Raw genomic sequence first — 12,023 nt, 5'->3', positions numbered from 1 at the left:
GGAGGGAAGAAGGAAGGAAAGGAAGGAAGGAAGGAAGGAAAGGAGGAAGGAAGGGAGGAAAAACAAGAACTGACTCCCTGCCATACAGATGTGTTAAAGTTCTTACACATCAAGAGCAAAGAAGGCTGGGAATTTCTAAGCTAAACAGTTGTAAGTCCTATAGATTCCTTCATGCAGCTGAAGATAAACTAGGGTTCATGGGAACTCTTAGACTTGAACTGATTCTGTCCACTTCTTCATACAGCACTCATGGACACTTCTTGGTGCCTCTGTGCTTGAAGGAAGGGCCACTCACTAACCCCTGACACTAGACAGGGAGGTACATGACTAAAGACACTTTCACAACTACTAGCTTTCCTCTGGAAAGGTTTTTGGGGTCACCAGAGCTCAAGTCACTGCTCTATAAAGAACATATTCCCCTTTGCCTCTGAAATCCCAGGGTATAGATGGGGAGTGGGTCCAGAAGGGGAGGGGTCCTCAGCTCTGGTTCTGCATGGTCACCTAGGGATACCTCAGCAGTGCCATTTCTAGGACCAGTACCAGAGGTTCTGGGTTAGACTGGTCAGCAAAAAGAACTCACGAAACGACATATGTGCTCTGTGGAGTAAGGGACACCAGCTACCCACCATCTCCTGATCACTCCCACAGCCAGCCCCTGCTGTTGCCATGTTCTCAGATCACAGGGCTTTTGCACAAGCCGCTCCCCCTCCAGGAGTACCCTTCTCCAGGGGAAGATCTGTTCGTCCTAGCTCTCAAGCCTCTCCTGCTCCGAAGCCTTCCCTGATGGCATCACATCCCCCTTAGAATCAGAATATTAATTTGTCTTTCTGACACATGTCACACTGGCAACCTGACATTTGTTTATGATTATTTACTACGCGGCGCTGTATGCTTCATGAAAACATGGACTCAACACAGGGCGCGGAGAATCAAGGCTCAACAGACTGCTTACAAATTAACGATCAGTCAGGAAGGGTTTTGCGTTTAAAGTGAACAATTAAACGCAGAGAGTAGAACATGGGTAAAGTCCCTGTGGCTGAATTTTAGGCAGAAGAGCAAGAGTGGCTTCTGGGCCAGCTAGGATATGTTTCACGCCTCCGGGGGTACCATCACTTTATTTTCCCTTCTCCACAGAGGAGGCGTCCCGAGAGCTGGAGGACAAGTGCCGCGCGCTAGAGTCGCAGCTGGAGGCACGGGCGGCGGCCAACGCGGAGCTGCGGCGGGAGGTGGCGCAGCGGGAGGCGCTGGTGTCTGCGCTGCGCTGCAGCCTGCGCTCCGAGGAGCGCCGCTTTCTGGAGGAGCTGCGGCGCCGCAGCCACCGCGCCACGGTGCTGGGCACCGAGCTGCAGAAGCACACCGAGGCGGCCGCCTACCTCTCCTGCCAGCTGCACGCCGCGCGCCAGAGACTGCAGGCTCCCCGCTCCGGCGCCGCAGCCGCCGAGCCCCGGGCCCGCCGGCGTGCACAACGGGCCCGCCGCCCTCCCGAGGCGTCCGCCAAGGGTCCGGGCCGGGACTGGGCGACCTGGGAAGACGCTGATCCCATGCCGGACCCCGCGCTCTTTCTCTACCCACGGAGGCCGCCGCGGCCCAGCGCCCGTGGCCCTCGCCCTCTGCTACGCCAGGAGCTGCCGGACCAAGATGCCCCGCATCCCGTGCCACACCACGAGGCCCAGTACCAAGGCGGCCCGCATCCGGGGCTCAGCAAGAGCCCAGCCGCCACGCCCAGCGCCCCAGGGGATCCTGAGTAGGCGAAGGGTTAGCGGTGGCAACAGGGAATGCAGGCGGGGCCAGGCGGGATCCGGGATGGGGCGGAGTCCAGCCGGCAGATCCGCCCCAGCTCCGCCACTCGCTAGTGCCGCCCCCGCTTGTGTGTCTTCTCCGGAGAGGGAGCTCCTTTGCAGAGGGAACGCCAAAGCAATGCACCTTTTTTGTGGTGAACTGGTAGTAATGACCCTAATCTGTGTCTCCCCTCCACCCCAGCCCCTGGCGGGTGGGAGGAGTAGAGTCTTGTATGTCTCTGGAAAGCTGACAATCCCTTGTAGGGCGGGAGAAGGCTAGGTCTGCCTACAGGAAGGAACAGGGTGGCTCTTGGCACTGCTAGGCCCTCAAGCTCCCCTTCCCTGCTTTCTTTCCCCTCCTATTCCCCCCCACCTCCAGTCCAGCCCTGCCCAGCCTTTTGCTCGGGAGAGGCAAGCTTAGGAGCTGGCTCGTGTACTCGGAAGTAGCTACTCCCCACCCCACTGATAAGTCTTTGAAGGTGAGCACGGAACACTTTGGAATCTATTTTAGAAGTCACATCCTCTCAGAGCCGCTGTGTTCCTAGTGGCAGTTGACTTATAGAAAACAGGCTAGACTCTTGAAGCCAGTCGTGGAAAAGGAACTGATTGGTTCTTCCCAGGTTTGTCATGCAGGGGTTCAGGAGATTGGAGATAGGCAAGCTGGGGCTCAGATTTGACTTGGCAAGGGCAGACGGGCCTCTCACCCGGCTGTTCCTGAGGCCACTTTAGAGACTTCCCAGTCCTGTTTGTTATAGGTGCTAATCTTGCCCAGCTTTCCAAACAGCTGGCTGCACCCAAAGGCAGGGAGGAGAGCCTCACTTCTTGGAAGTGGCAGCTATCCATAGAAACTTCATTTTCCTGGGGAGGAAAGTAAAGACTGGTTAGTCATTGGTGGCGTCCATCCCTGGAAAGGCCTCTAGGCCTGTAGAACCTGCTGATAATGGGGTGGTCCTGTGCTTTTGAGAGTGATAAACAGAAAAGGATGATGACACCTTCCCAATTCCCCTCAATACCAAAGGCAGGAAGCTTCTGCCCAGCCCATGATCAGGCCCCATATCAGAGCCCCAGAGCCCAGCTCCACCACTCTTGGTTTGACCTGCTTTGAGTCCTAAGTGCCTGTGAGGTCTTTCCTGGAGCTGCTGAGAAAAGATACCTCTCTTCTCTCAGATACTGGGCCCCTAGCAGATCCTAGGCCCTGGCTAAGGTACCACATTGTGTGTGTCACCCAAGGTCCTAGGCCCTGGCTAAGGTACCACATTGTGTGTGTCACCCAAGGTCTTGAGGTGAGCAGTCTGTCTCTGTAGTTGACAAACGTCTTCAGTCATGGCCACCAGGAAGAAAAAGAATTCCTGGCTCACGTCCTCCACTTTGTTAGAGGAAGCAAGGATTTGGCAGGAAGCAAAAGCAGTGAGCACATTCTAACCTGATCCTGCACACAGACCCCTTTCCTGCAGGGCAGCTGAGGCCACTGACCATTAGCTAGGCCTGGGCTGAGCTGTCTAGCTTCTGGGAGCTGGATGGCAGAAGTAGAATCCTGGGTCCCCACTAGGACCCCAACATCTACTCCTTCAGTCCAGTGGCAATACCTGTCCCACATGTCACTGCTACCCTGTCCATCGGGAACCTGCCAGTGTGAGGGACTTGCTGTACTCCCTTAGAGGTGCCTGAAGGACAGTGGGAGAGGAAAGCTGCTTTCTTGGGTCACCTGCACAGACCTACATCTCTTGCAACCATCCTTTTGGGGTGACCAGGGTGACTTAGTTAGGTTGAGTTTTCTAGAGAGAGCTCTTTCTCATCCATCTACCCACTAAAAGCCATAACTACCCCCAGCTAGCTCCCCTTTAAACTATAGCCCTCTTCCTTTTCTCTTCTGGGCACCCAGGTTGTTCAGCTGGCTCTATCAAACCCCATCCCCAGGATCAGACAATAACCTGCCTGCCTTTCCTCAAATGACCCTGTCAGCACCTCCCAAATCCTGTTCCTCTGCTGAGAGCGGAGATAATGATATCGTTTGTGAGGTGTTTGAAGAGCTTCCAGATGAAAGGGTCTAAAGGCATCTAGGTACCAGTCGAGATCTTGGGATGGGAGGTGGATAACGCAACTCTTCCATCAGTGAGACAGTGATAGGAAGGCCTAGGCAGATACAGGATTATGGTGTTACAGAATACCCTTCCCTTCTTGTGGAAGTAATGAAAGTCTCCCCTTCATTGGTCAACAGGCAAGGACTCCCTCAGGCTCCCGCTCTGGGACAGGCCCTACCCTTAGCTTCCACTTCTTTCCTTCCTGGACCAGGCTATAGGAATCCACCTGATGGAAGGAAAAGTACCAGCCACAGCCCAGGAATGACCCAGTGGCCAAGAAAGGAAAGGGCCATTTCATTTCTCTTCTTTGTTGTACATATCCCCATCAAGAGACTGAGACAGCTCATGTGGACACTCAGTCCTTAGTGGAGAGTCCCACTGTGCAAGTGTAGACAGACCCAGAAGGAAGAGCAGCAGTGGAGTTCTACATTCTAGAAGCCATCCAGGAACGAGTGAGTGATGGAGTCCAAGGTTCTGCACCCTTCACCACCGTATCCTTGCCAAGGCAACCTGTTCTTTGAGGGACCAGTTCTGGGCCAATATGAGGTAGCTCATCCCTATACGAGCAGCAGGATAGTCATCCTGGATGGAGGTGGAAGGGAAAGAGGCCAGAGGGTGTGAAGCATCCTCCTTTAGGGGCCAGGGTCTCCTAAGCACCCTTTCACACTGATGTGCCAGCCTTGAATGGGAGACATGCAGGGCAGTCAGATCCTGCTCAAATTCTCTGTTGGCTGCGCTTTTTAATCCAATGCTTTTCAGAGTGTATTCACTCACCTACAGAAGTAGAGCCCTGTGCTTTAGGGGTGACTGTCATATGCCTTATTCTTAATAAAATGTTTGGAAAACATGTAGTTGGTTCCCTTGCTGAGAGTACTATTGCTTACCTGCCTCTGTTGCAGCAGATGTAGGGTAGGGAGGTACAAACGTGAGAGCGACAGTGGCTTGGAAATTAGTGGGTAGCGTGAACCAGAGGCCTGAGACCCAACCACGCCCCAACCCTACTCCCAGACACACAGTATGCTCTTCGGGGCATAAGGTGCTTGCTGAGGTGACCTGGCCCTCTGCCAAGGCCTGCCAGTCTCTCCATGCATTCCCTCCACCCCCAACCTGAACAAACATTGAATGAGTGGGATCATGGATGAGAGGTTTCTGAGCAGGCTAGAAAGAGGAATAGGTTGGAAGGATCTCAGGCCTGTTTTTGGCCTGTTTGACCACATTGTTCCCCCATCTGATGGAGCTTCAAGGAGCCCAGCATCCCGGAGATAAGCCCTTTCCCATCCTCTGCTAATGGGAGTCATTCAATGAGCACAGCTTCAAGAGTTCCGCACATCTGGAACCACACTGTCAATGTACATCTATGCTGGGGACAGCTAGAATACACTCTGCATCTTGAGCATGAAAAGGTCCTTGTTTCTATGTACAGTCCTCCCCTCCTGATAATTGGAGCCATTTCAGTCTATCTGGGGGACGGGAAGGGGAAGGAGCTGATCCCATCATGTGTCAAGAGTAAGGTAGGTTGCATTCACTGGGTTGAAGATGGGCACAGGAGTCACTCCAGGACAATGAGCCAATCATGGGACTGTTTTGTTTTGTTTTGTTTTTTCGAGACAGGGTTTCTCTGTATAGTCCTGGCTGTCCTGGAACTCACTCTGTAGACCAGGCTGGCCTCAAACTCAGAAATCCGCCTGCCTCTGCCTCCCAAGTGCTGGGATTAAAGGCATGTGCCACCACCGCCCGGCCAATCATGGGACTTTTGTTGAAACTGTACATTCCATCTTGGGCGCTGAGGCTGTGGCACTGAAGCACATAGGACTGTTGGCAAGGAGTTGGCAAACTCCTGAGCAGCTAAGATGGTAGTCTGTGAACTTCGAGGTATAGCGTGTCATTTGCCACCACAAGGGGTAAGGTATCCAGGAAAACAAGGACACAGATTGGGGATATGGCTCAGTTTGTCAATTGCTTGCCTAGCAAGCACAAAGCCCCAAGTTAAAGCCATAGCATGATGTAAACTGGACATGGTGGTGCATGCCAATAGTCTTAGTATCCAGCTCATCTTTCAATACACAGTGAGTTTGAAATCCTCTGCTATACACAAGGTCCTGCCTTTAAAAGGGGTTGGGGAGCCAGAGAGATGCCTCAGTAGCCCAAGTCAAGTACTGCTTTTCCAGAGGACCTGAATTTGAATTCCAGCATCCATGTTCCTGGTAACTCCAGCTCCAGGGGATCTGACACCCTTTTCTGGCCTCAGCAAACACAGCACACACACACATAGTCACACACATGAATAAAGATAAATAATACAAATATTTTTTGAAGGTAGAATGAGGAGATCGCTGATGACAAAGTAATCTGTATCCATAGATCCACAGGTCTCTGAAATCCCGTACACAGGAAGGACCCTCCCTCACTTCAAAGCCCTGGAACTCACTTTGTAGTCCAGGCTTGCTTTGAACTCACAGAGATCTGGCAGCCCCCTAGTTCCCCGGTGCTGGGATTAAAGGGATTGGGCACCATCCCCAGCTCATATTTGCTTTTATCTAATCCAGATGGATTTGTGGGTTTTTCTCCTCTTCCTCTTCTTTATCTTTTACAGTACTGGGGATTAAATCTAGGGCCTGGCATAGGTGCTTACTATTGAGCTATAGTCCTGAGCCATTTTAATTTACAATTTTTATTTCTATTCATTTTTAATTAGCATTTATTTGGTAGTGGGTTTGTTTGTTTTCGATTTGTCTTGTTTTTGTCTTGAGTCTGGGTGTCACCATGAAGCCCAGGCCTCTGTTTATTCCTGGTACCTAATCTCTTGGAAGGGTGTGGTCTAGGGAAGAGAAGACTCAACTCTGGATAGACATCTGCCAAAGACTGGGCATCAAGTAGAGTTTGAGAAAATCAGAAAAAGAAAAGGGGAGAAGGGATTGGCTTTAGGGTTGACACCTGGCACCAGGACGTGCCCAGGCTGCTTGGTTAAACCCAGTTCAGAGCCTTGGTGTGAGGTAGAGATGTGTAAAGTCAACATCAGATAATGCTCAGATATCATCGTATAAAATGTAACCCTCTCACTTTACAGATGGGAAACTGAGGCCCAGGATTTTTCCCTGCTGACATCCCTCTTTTCCTGGCAGTTCTTCATCTTTTCTTCTTGATTCCCCAAGTTCAGAACCAGAGTTAAGGGACTCATCCTGTAGTCCAGGGACTCTGGGGTCTAACCTCACCTCTCCAGCTGCTGCCTGGGGAACTCCACTGGGAAAGAAGGGGGGAAGTGGGCAGCTGAGTAGGTGCATCCATCATAACAATAATTAGGAAGGTTGGAGGCTCTGAGGAAACTAATTATGTGGGCCAGGCTGTAGCCTAGATAAACTTCCATCTGTATTTCTACAGCATCTTTGTGTGGGCCCCAAAACAGGGAAACCGAGGAGCCCAGGCATCCCTAAGGCAACCCAAAGAATAGAGTTGTGCGTTAGGACTGAGAAGGACAGAGGAAGGACACCACCAAGGACATGTGAAGCCTAGGCTACAGACCAATAGGCCCTACAGACTGGCCATGAGAAGGCTAGAGGAAGGGCTGCTGCTGCTTTCTCTTCCTCCTCTTTCTCTTCTTCCTTTTCTTCTTCCTCCTCTTCTTCCCCCTCCTCTTCTTCTTCCTCTTCTTCCTTCTCCTCCTCTTCCTCTTCTTTCCTTCTTCTTCTAAAACAGGGTCTCATGTAGTCAAGGCTGGTCTATCTTGACCTGATCTCCTACCTCCACCTCCCAAGTACTAGGATCTTAGGTGTGCACACCTGAACATTTGGGTTAGGAAGGGAATTTCTGTTGGCAGCCTGTGTGGACTCAGCCTGGTGGGCCTCAATCAGGCATTATGAAAATTAGCCAAAGCTCTGGTCAAAGGTCAATAACGCTAAAAACGCACAGAGAAAATATCTGCAAGGAAAGTCAGGTATTATAAACAATGGTGATCAAAGGTGACACTCTGAGCCAACAGCAAAATGCCCCGCTGTGAGTCTTGTAGAGCCTCAGAAGGACTGCTTGGCCTTCCTTACACCTGGATCGTCCACGTTCCCAACAAACATGTTGACCACTTAACTTGTATCAGACTCAGGGAAGATTCTGGGGATACCCATAGGCTAGCCTGTGCTGTATCACAAAATCCTGTCTCCAAGGTGGGGTGTGTCTGTATGTGCCATGGCATCCCCTGGTTAAGGACTGGAGAGACAGTTCAAAAGCTTTTTCACAGGACCCAGGTTTGATTTCTAGCACCAACATGTTGCCTCACAACCATCTGTAACTTCAGTTCCAGAAAATCAGATAGCAATTCTAATCTCCTCTGGCTCCTGCAAGCATGTGGTATACAGACAAGACATACATGCAGGTAAAATACTCACACACATAAAATAAATAAATTACAAAATAAATAGTTAAAAAAATAAATCCCTTGTTTTCTTCTCTCAAGAGTCAAACATGCCAGTTTGGTCAAGCCAGTTTCAGTTTATGCCTTTGGTCCTAAAGTTATCACTATTATTATTGTTATTAGTTTGAGGTAGGGTCTTATATAGTTCAAGCTGGCCTCAAACTTTCTATGTGGTGAGTTCTGACTCTTGCTGTTATGAATGTGGGCTTCCAGCCACAGTTGTATTGTATTAGGTACAGTTCTTCAAATTTCTAGAATTTCCTGGGAAATCTGTTCTCTGACATCCACTAGTGCCCCCCCATAATAGATAAATTTAACAGTTTTTAAAAATCAGAGTAGAGACGATGACATATGTTGATCTAACCAAAAAAAAAAAAAATGTTGGGAGTGCTGAAAAGGTGGTTCAGCAGTTAAGGGGACTAGCTGTGCTTGTTTTGAGATAGGATCTCTGTATGTAGCCTTGGTTGCCCTCAGAGATCCATCTGCCTCTGTCACCCTAGTCCTGGGAGCAAAGGCATATGCCATCATGCCTGACTGCACTGGCTGCCTTGCAGAGGACCAGGTTTCTTGTTCCAGCACCCGCATAGTGGCTCACAGCTGTTTATAAGTCCAGCCCAGGCAAAACACTCCAAAACATAAAAATAAATAGGTAAATAACTAGCTAGTTGGTGTTGACATACACCTATAATCTCAGCACTCTGGAGACAGAGGCAGGTGGATCTATCTCTGTGAGTTCAAAGTGAGTTTGGTCTACAGAGTTTGTTCTAGGACAAGCCAAGGCTACACAGAGAGACCCTGTCTTGAAAATCTCAAATAAACAAACAAACAAATAAATAAATATAAAATAAAACCCTTAAAATTAAGAAAGAGAATATAGAAAAAAGAAAATATGTATACACATTTATGGATACATACTTTATATGCTATATCTCTAGAAAGATATAAGAATTAGTAACTTGGATGGGGTGGTGGTGCCCCATCCCTTTAATCCCAGCCCTTGGGAGACAGAGGCAGGCAGATCTCTGAGTTTGAGACCAGCCTGGTAAACAGAGTGAGTTCCAAGACAGCCGGGGATACAGAGAGAAACCCTGTCAAAAAAAACAAAGGAACACAAAGAACAAAAAGAAAAGAAAAAAGTTAGTAAGTTGGGCTGTTTGGATGGGAGTGAACAAGACAGGAAGGAAGGAAGAGAGGAAGGAAGAGAGGAAGGAAGGAAGGAAGGAAGGAAGGAAGGGAGGGAGGGAGGGAGGGAGGGAGGGAGGGAGGGAGGGAGAGAGGGAGGGAGGGAGGGAGGGAGGGAAGGAGGGGCTGGAAAGATGGCTCAGTGATTAAGAGAGTACTGACTGCTCTTCTAGAGGTTCTGAGTTCAATTCCCAGCAACCACATGATGGCTCACAACCATCTGTAATGGGATCTGATGCCCTCTTCTGGTGTGTCTGAAGAGAGCAGAGAGCGGCAGGACACTCACATACTGAAATAAATCTTTTTAGGAAGAAGACACCAAGAAAGGAAGAGAGAAAGAAAGAAAGAAAGAAAGAAAGAAAGAAAGAAAGAAAGAAAGAAAGAAAGAAAGAAAGAAAGGAGGAAAGAGAGGCAGAAAGAAAGAAAGAAAGAAAGAAAGAAAGGAAGAAAGATAGATTGATTTCCTCTCTCTTGGTTCTCTTGCCTTTCCCCCTCAAGTGCTGTGGTTTCAGGTGTGCCCCATCACGCCTGACTTGTGTGGTGCTTATTTCTTATTTATTTATTTTTAGAAAAGTTCTCTTGAAGCCCAGGCTGGCCTCTAATGCACTAAAGCAGAATTCCTGATCCTTGTGAGTCTGGGATTACAGGCTTATGCCACTATGCTACCTGCTCACTTAGGAGGCCAGGTGTCGGCATGTGCTAGACTAGCAGTCTACCTGCTGGGTGGCATCCTTAACTCTCTGTTCTTTTTACTTTTGGGATTTTGAATTATGTGAATTTCTTATCTGTGTAAAATTTTAAGTAAAGTCAGCTGTGATGGTGCATCTCTGTAATTTATGTAGTGAATTCCAAGCCAGCCTAAACTACAGAATAAGACCTCTTCTCAAACAAGCAACCAAAGAACATCCTCTTTCCAGAAGCACCTACTGACCTACTGTGTGCCCTGAGCACTCAGCCAGCCTTGCCTAAGGGTCTTAATTCTGCAGCCTTGCACAGGACATTGCTTGGAGCTTTCCAGGTCAGCAACTGCACACACACACACTCATATACACATGTGCGCACATGCCATATATACACACCTATAATTAAAAGTAAAAACAAAAAACAGGGGAAGGGAGATGGCTCAGTTAGTAAAGAACAAAGCCAGGCACAGGGATAGTCCTCTACAATCCCAGCACCCAGGAGATGGGAACTGGAGAATTCCTGGGACTTGTTAACCAGCCAGCCAGTTTAGCTAACTGCTGAGCTCCAGTTCAGTGAGAGAGAGACCTTACTTTAAGAAATAAGTTGAGGTGAGGGACACACACACACACACACTCTAAATAAAAATGTAATAAAAGTTTTTAAAAAGATAAGTTGGAGAAGCAAAGAGGCAGACAGCTGACCTACACACAGACAAGAACACACAAACATATATACACACAGCAAAACCCCTGAGAGTAGGCAAGATGGTTATGATTTCCTCAAATTCACTACAAGAGACAGGAAAAGGTTCTTAGGAACTGACTTCCAGTCCAGTTTGCTGTCAGGCCCACACACTGCCTTGCTTGCTTGCCTTTTGTTTGTTTGTTGTGTGTTTTCTTGAGACAGGATCTAACCAGGTAGCCCAGGCTAACCTTAAACCCTTTATAGTCTCTCCTTGCCTTCTGAATGCTGGGATGACAGATGGAAACACTGTGCCTGGTTCCTGCCTGATTTCTATGTGCACCCGCAATAAGGTCTTGGTCATATTTCCAACTTTCTTGTGCAATAGCCTGAAATCACTTCTCCTTAGTCCTGTTCAGTTCTCCTTTGCCCTCATATAACAGTCAAGAGGATCTTTCTGACACATAAATCTTACCATTTCTCTCCTCCCTTCCTCCTCAGTGGAGGAGTCCTTCTTCTATTGGCTACAGTTCTCATCATCACCTGTGTAACTCTAGTGCAAAGTGGACTTCTTCTATTTTACTCTATTTTGACAGTGTGTTACTATGTAGCCCAAGCTGGTATCAAGATTCAGGTCCTTCAGCTTTTACCTATCAAGAACTGGGATTCCAGGCCCTTGTCCTCACACTGGATCCTTAAAAGGAAAGCAGATTTAACTTTCCTTTGCAACTTATACAAGGTGTATGTAGACCACTCCCATCTCAGCTTCAGATTGCCAGGTTCCATTAAACCCTAGCAAGTGTAAAGACTGTGCTTAGTGCTTCACAAAGAGCTTCTCCATCTGTGCATGGAAGGCTTACCCTGTCCCCTCTCTGCCTGGACAAATTTAACTGTCTAGATAGACCTGATTTAAATATCACCTGAGACTAGGGGGTCTCAGCAGTAGACACTTTTACCATGTCAGAGGTCCTGAATTCAATACTCAGTAGGGCACACACAAGTAACCCCCTCAGCAATCACGGACCTCATTCCTGATTCCCCACACAACCGAAAGAACTGAAAAATAAGTAAGAATTATACTAAGGACAGAGCTATTGATCTAATCTAAACTTGTTCTGTGACCTTGGCCTTCATTGTCCTTCACTGTAAACCAAGATAGTGGCCTGGAAGAGAGAGAGAGAGAGAGAGAGAGAGAGAGAGAGAGAGAGAGAGAGA

General features: G+C 48.7%; 1 protein-coding gene across 2 annotated transcripts in view; it reads left to right on the top strand.

Annotated features, from left to right (window-relative positions):
* The window catches only part of Ccdc92b (coiled-coil domain containing 92B), a 17,651-nt gene extending 15,903 nt beyond the window's left edge, over nt 1-1,748 (top strand). The window contains exons 3-4 of one of the 2 annotated variants that reach the window (XM_028759157.1): nt 1,135-1,652; nt 1,707-1,748. In XM_028759157.1, the coding sequence (XP_028614990.1) occupies nt 1,135-1,652; nt 1,707-1,748 (560 nt within the window). Of the gene's footprint in view, nt 1-1,134 lie in introns of both variants that reach the window. The other variant, XM_028759156.1, reaches the window with a different exon arrangement.
* The last annotated feature ends 10,275 nt before the right edge of the window (nt 1,749-12,023 follow it).

Source organism: Grammomys surdaster, unplaced genomic scaffold (genome assembly GCF_004785775.1).
Source record: "Grammomys surdaster isolate TR1022 unplaced genomic scaffold, NIH_TR_1.0 126278, whole genome shotgun sequence".
Taxonomy (NCBI): domain Eukaryota; kingdom Metazoa; phylum Chordata; class Mammalia; order Rodentia; family Muridae; genus Grammomys; species Grammomys surdaster.
The sequence above is the reverse complement of the archived record's forward strand: the minus strand, read 5'-3'. Positions and strand labels throughout refer to the sequence as shown.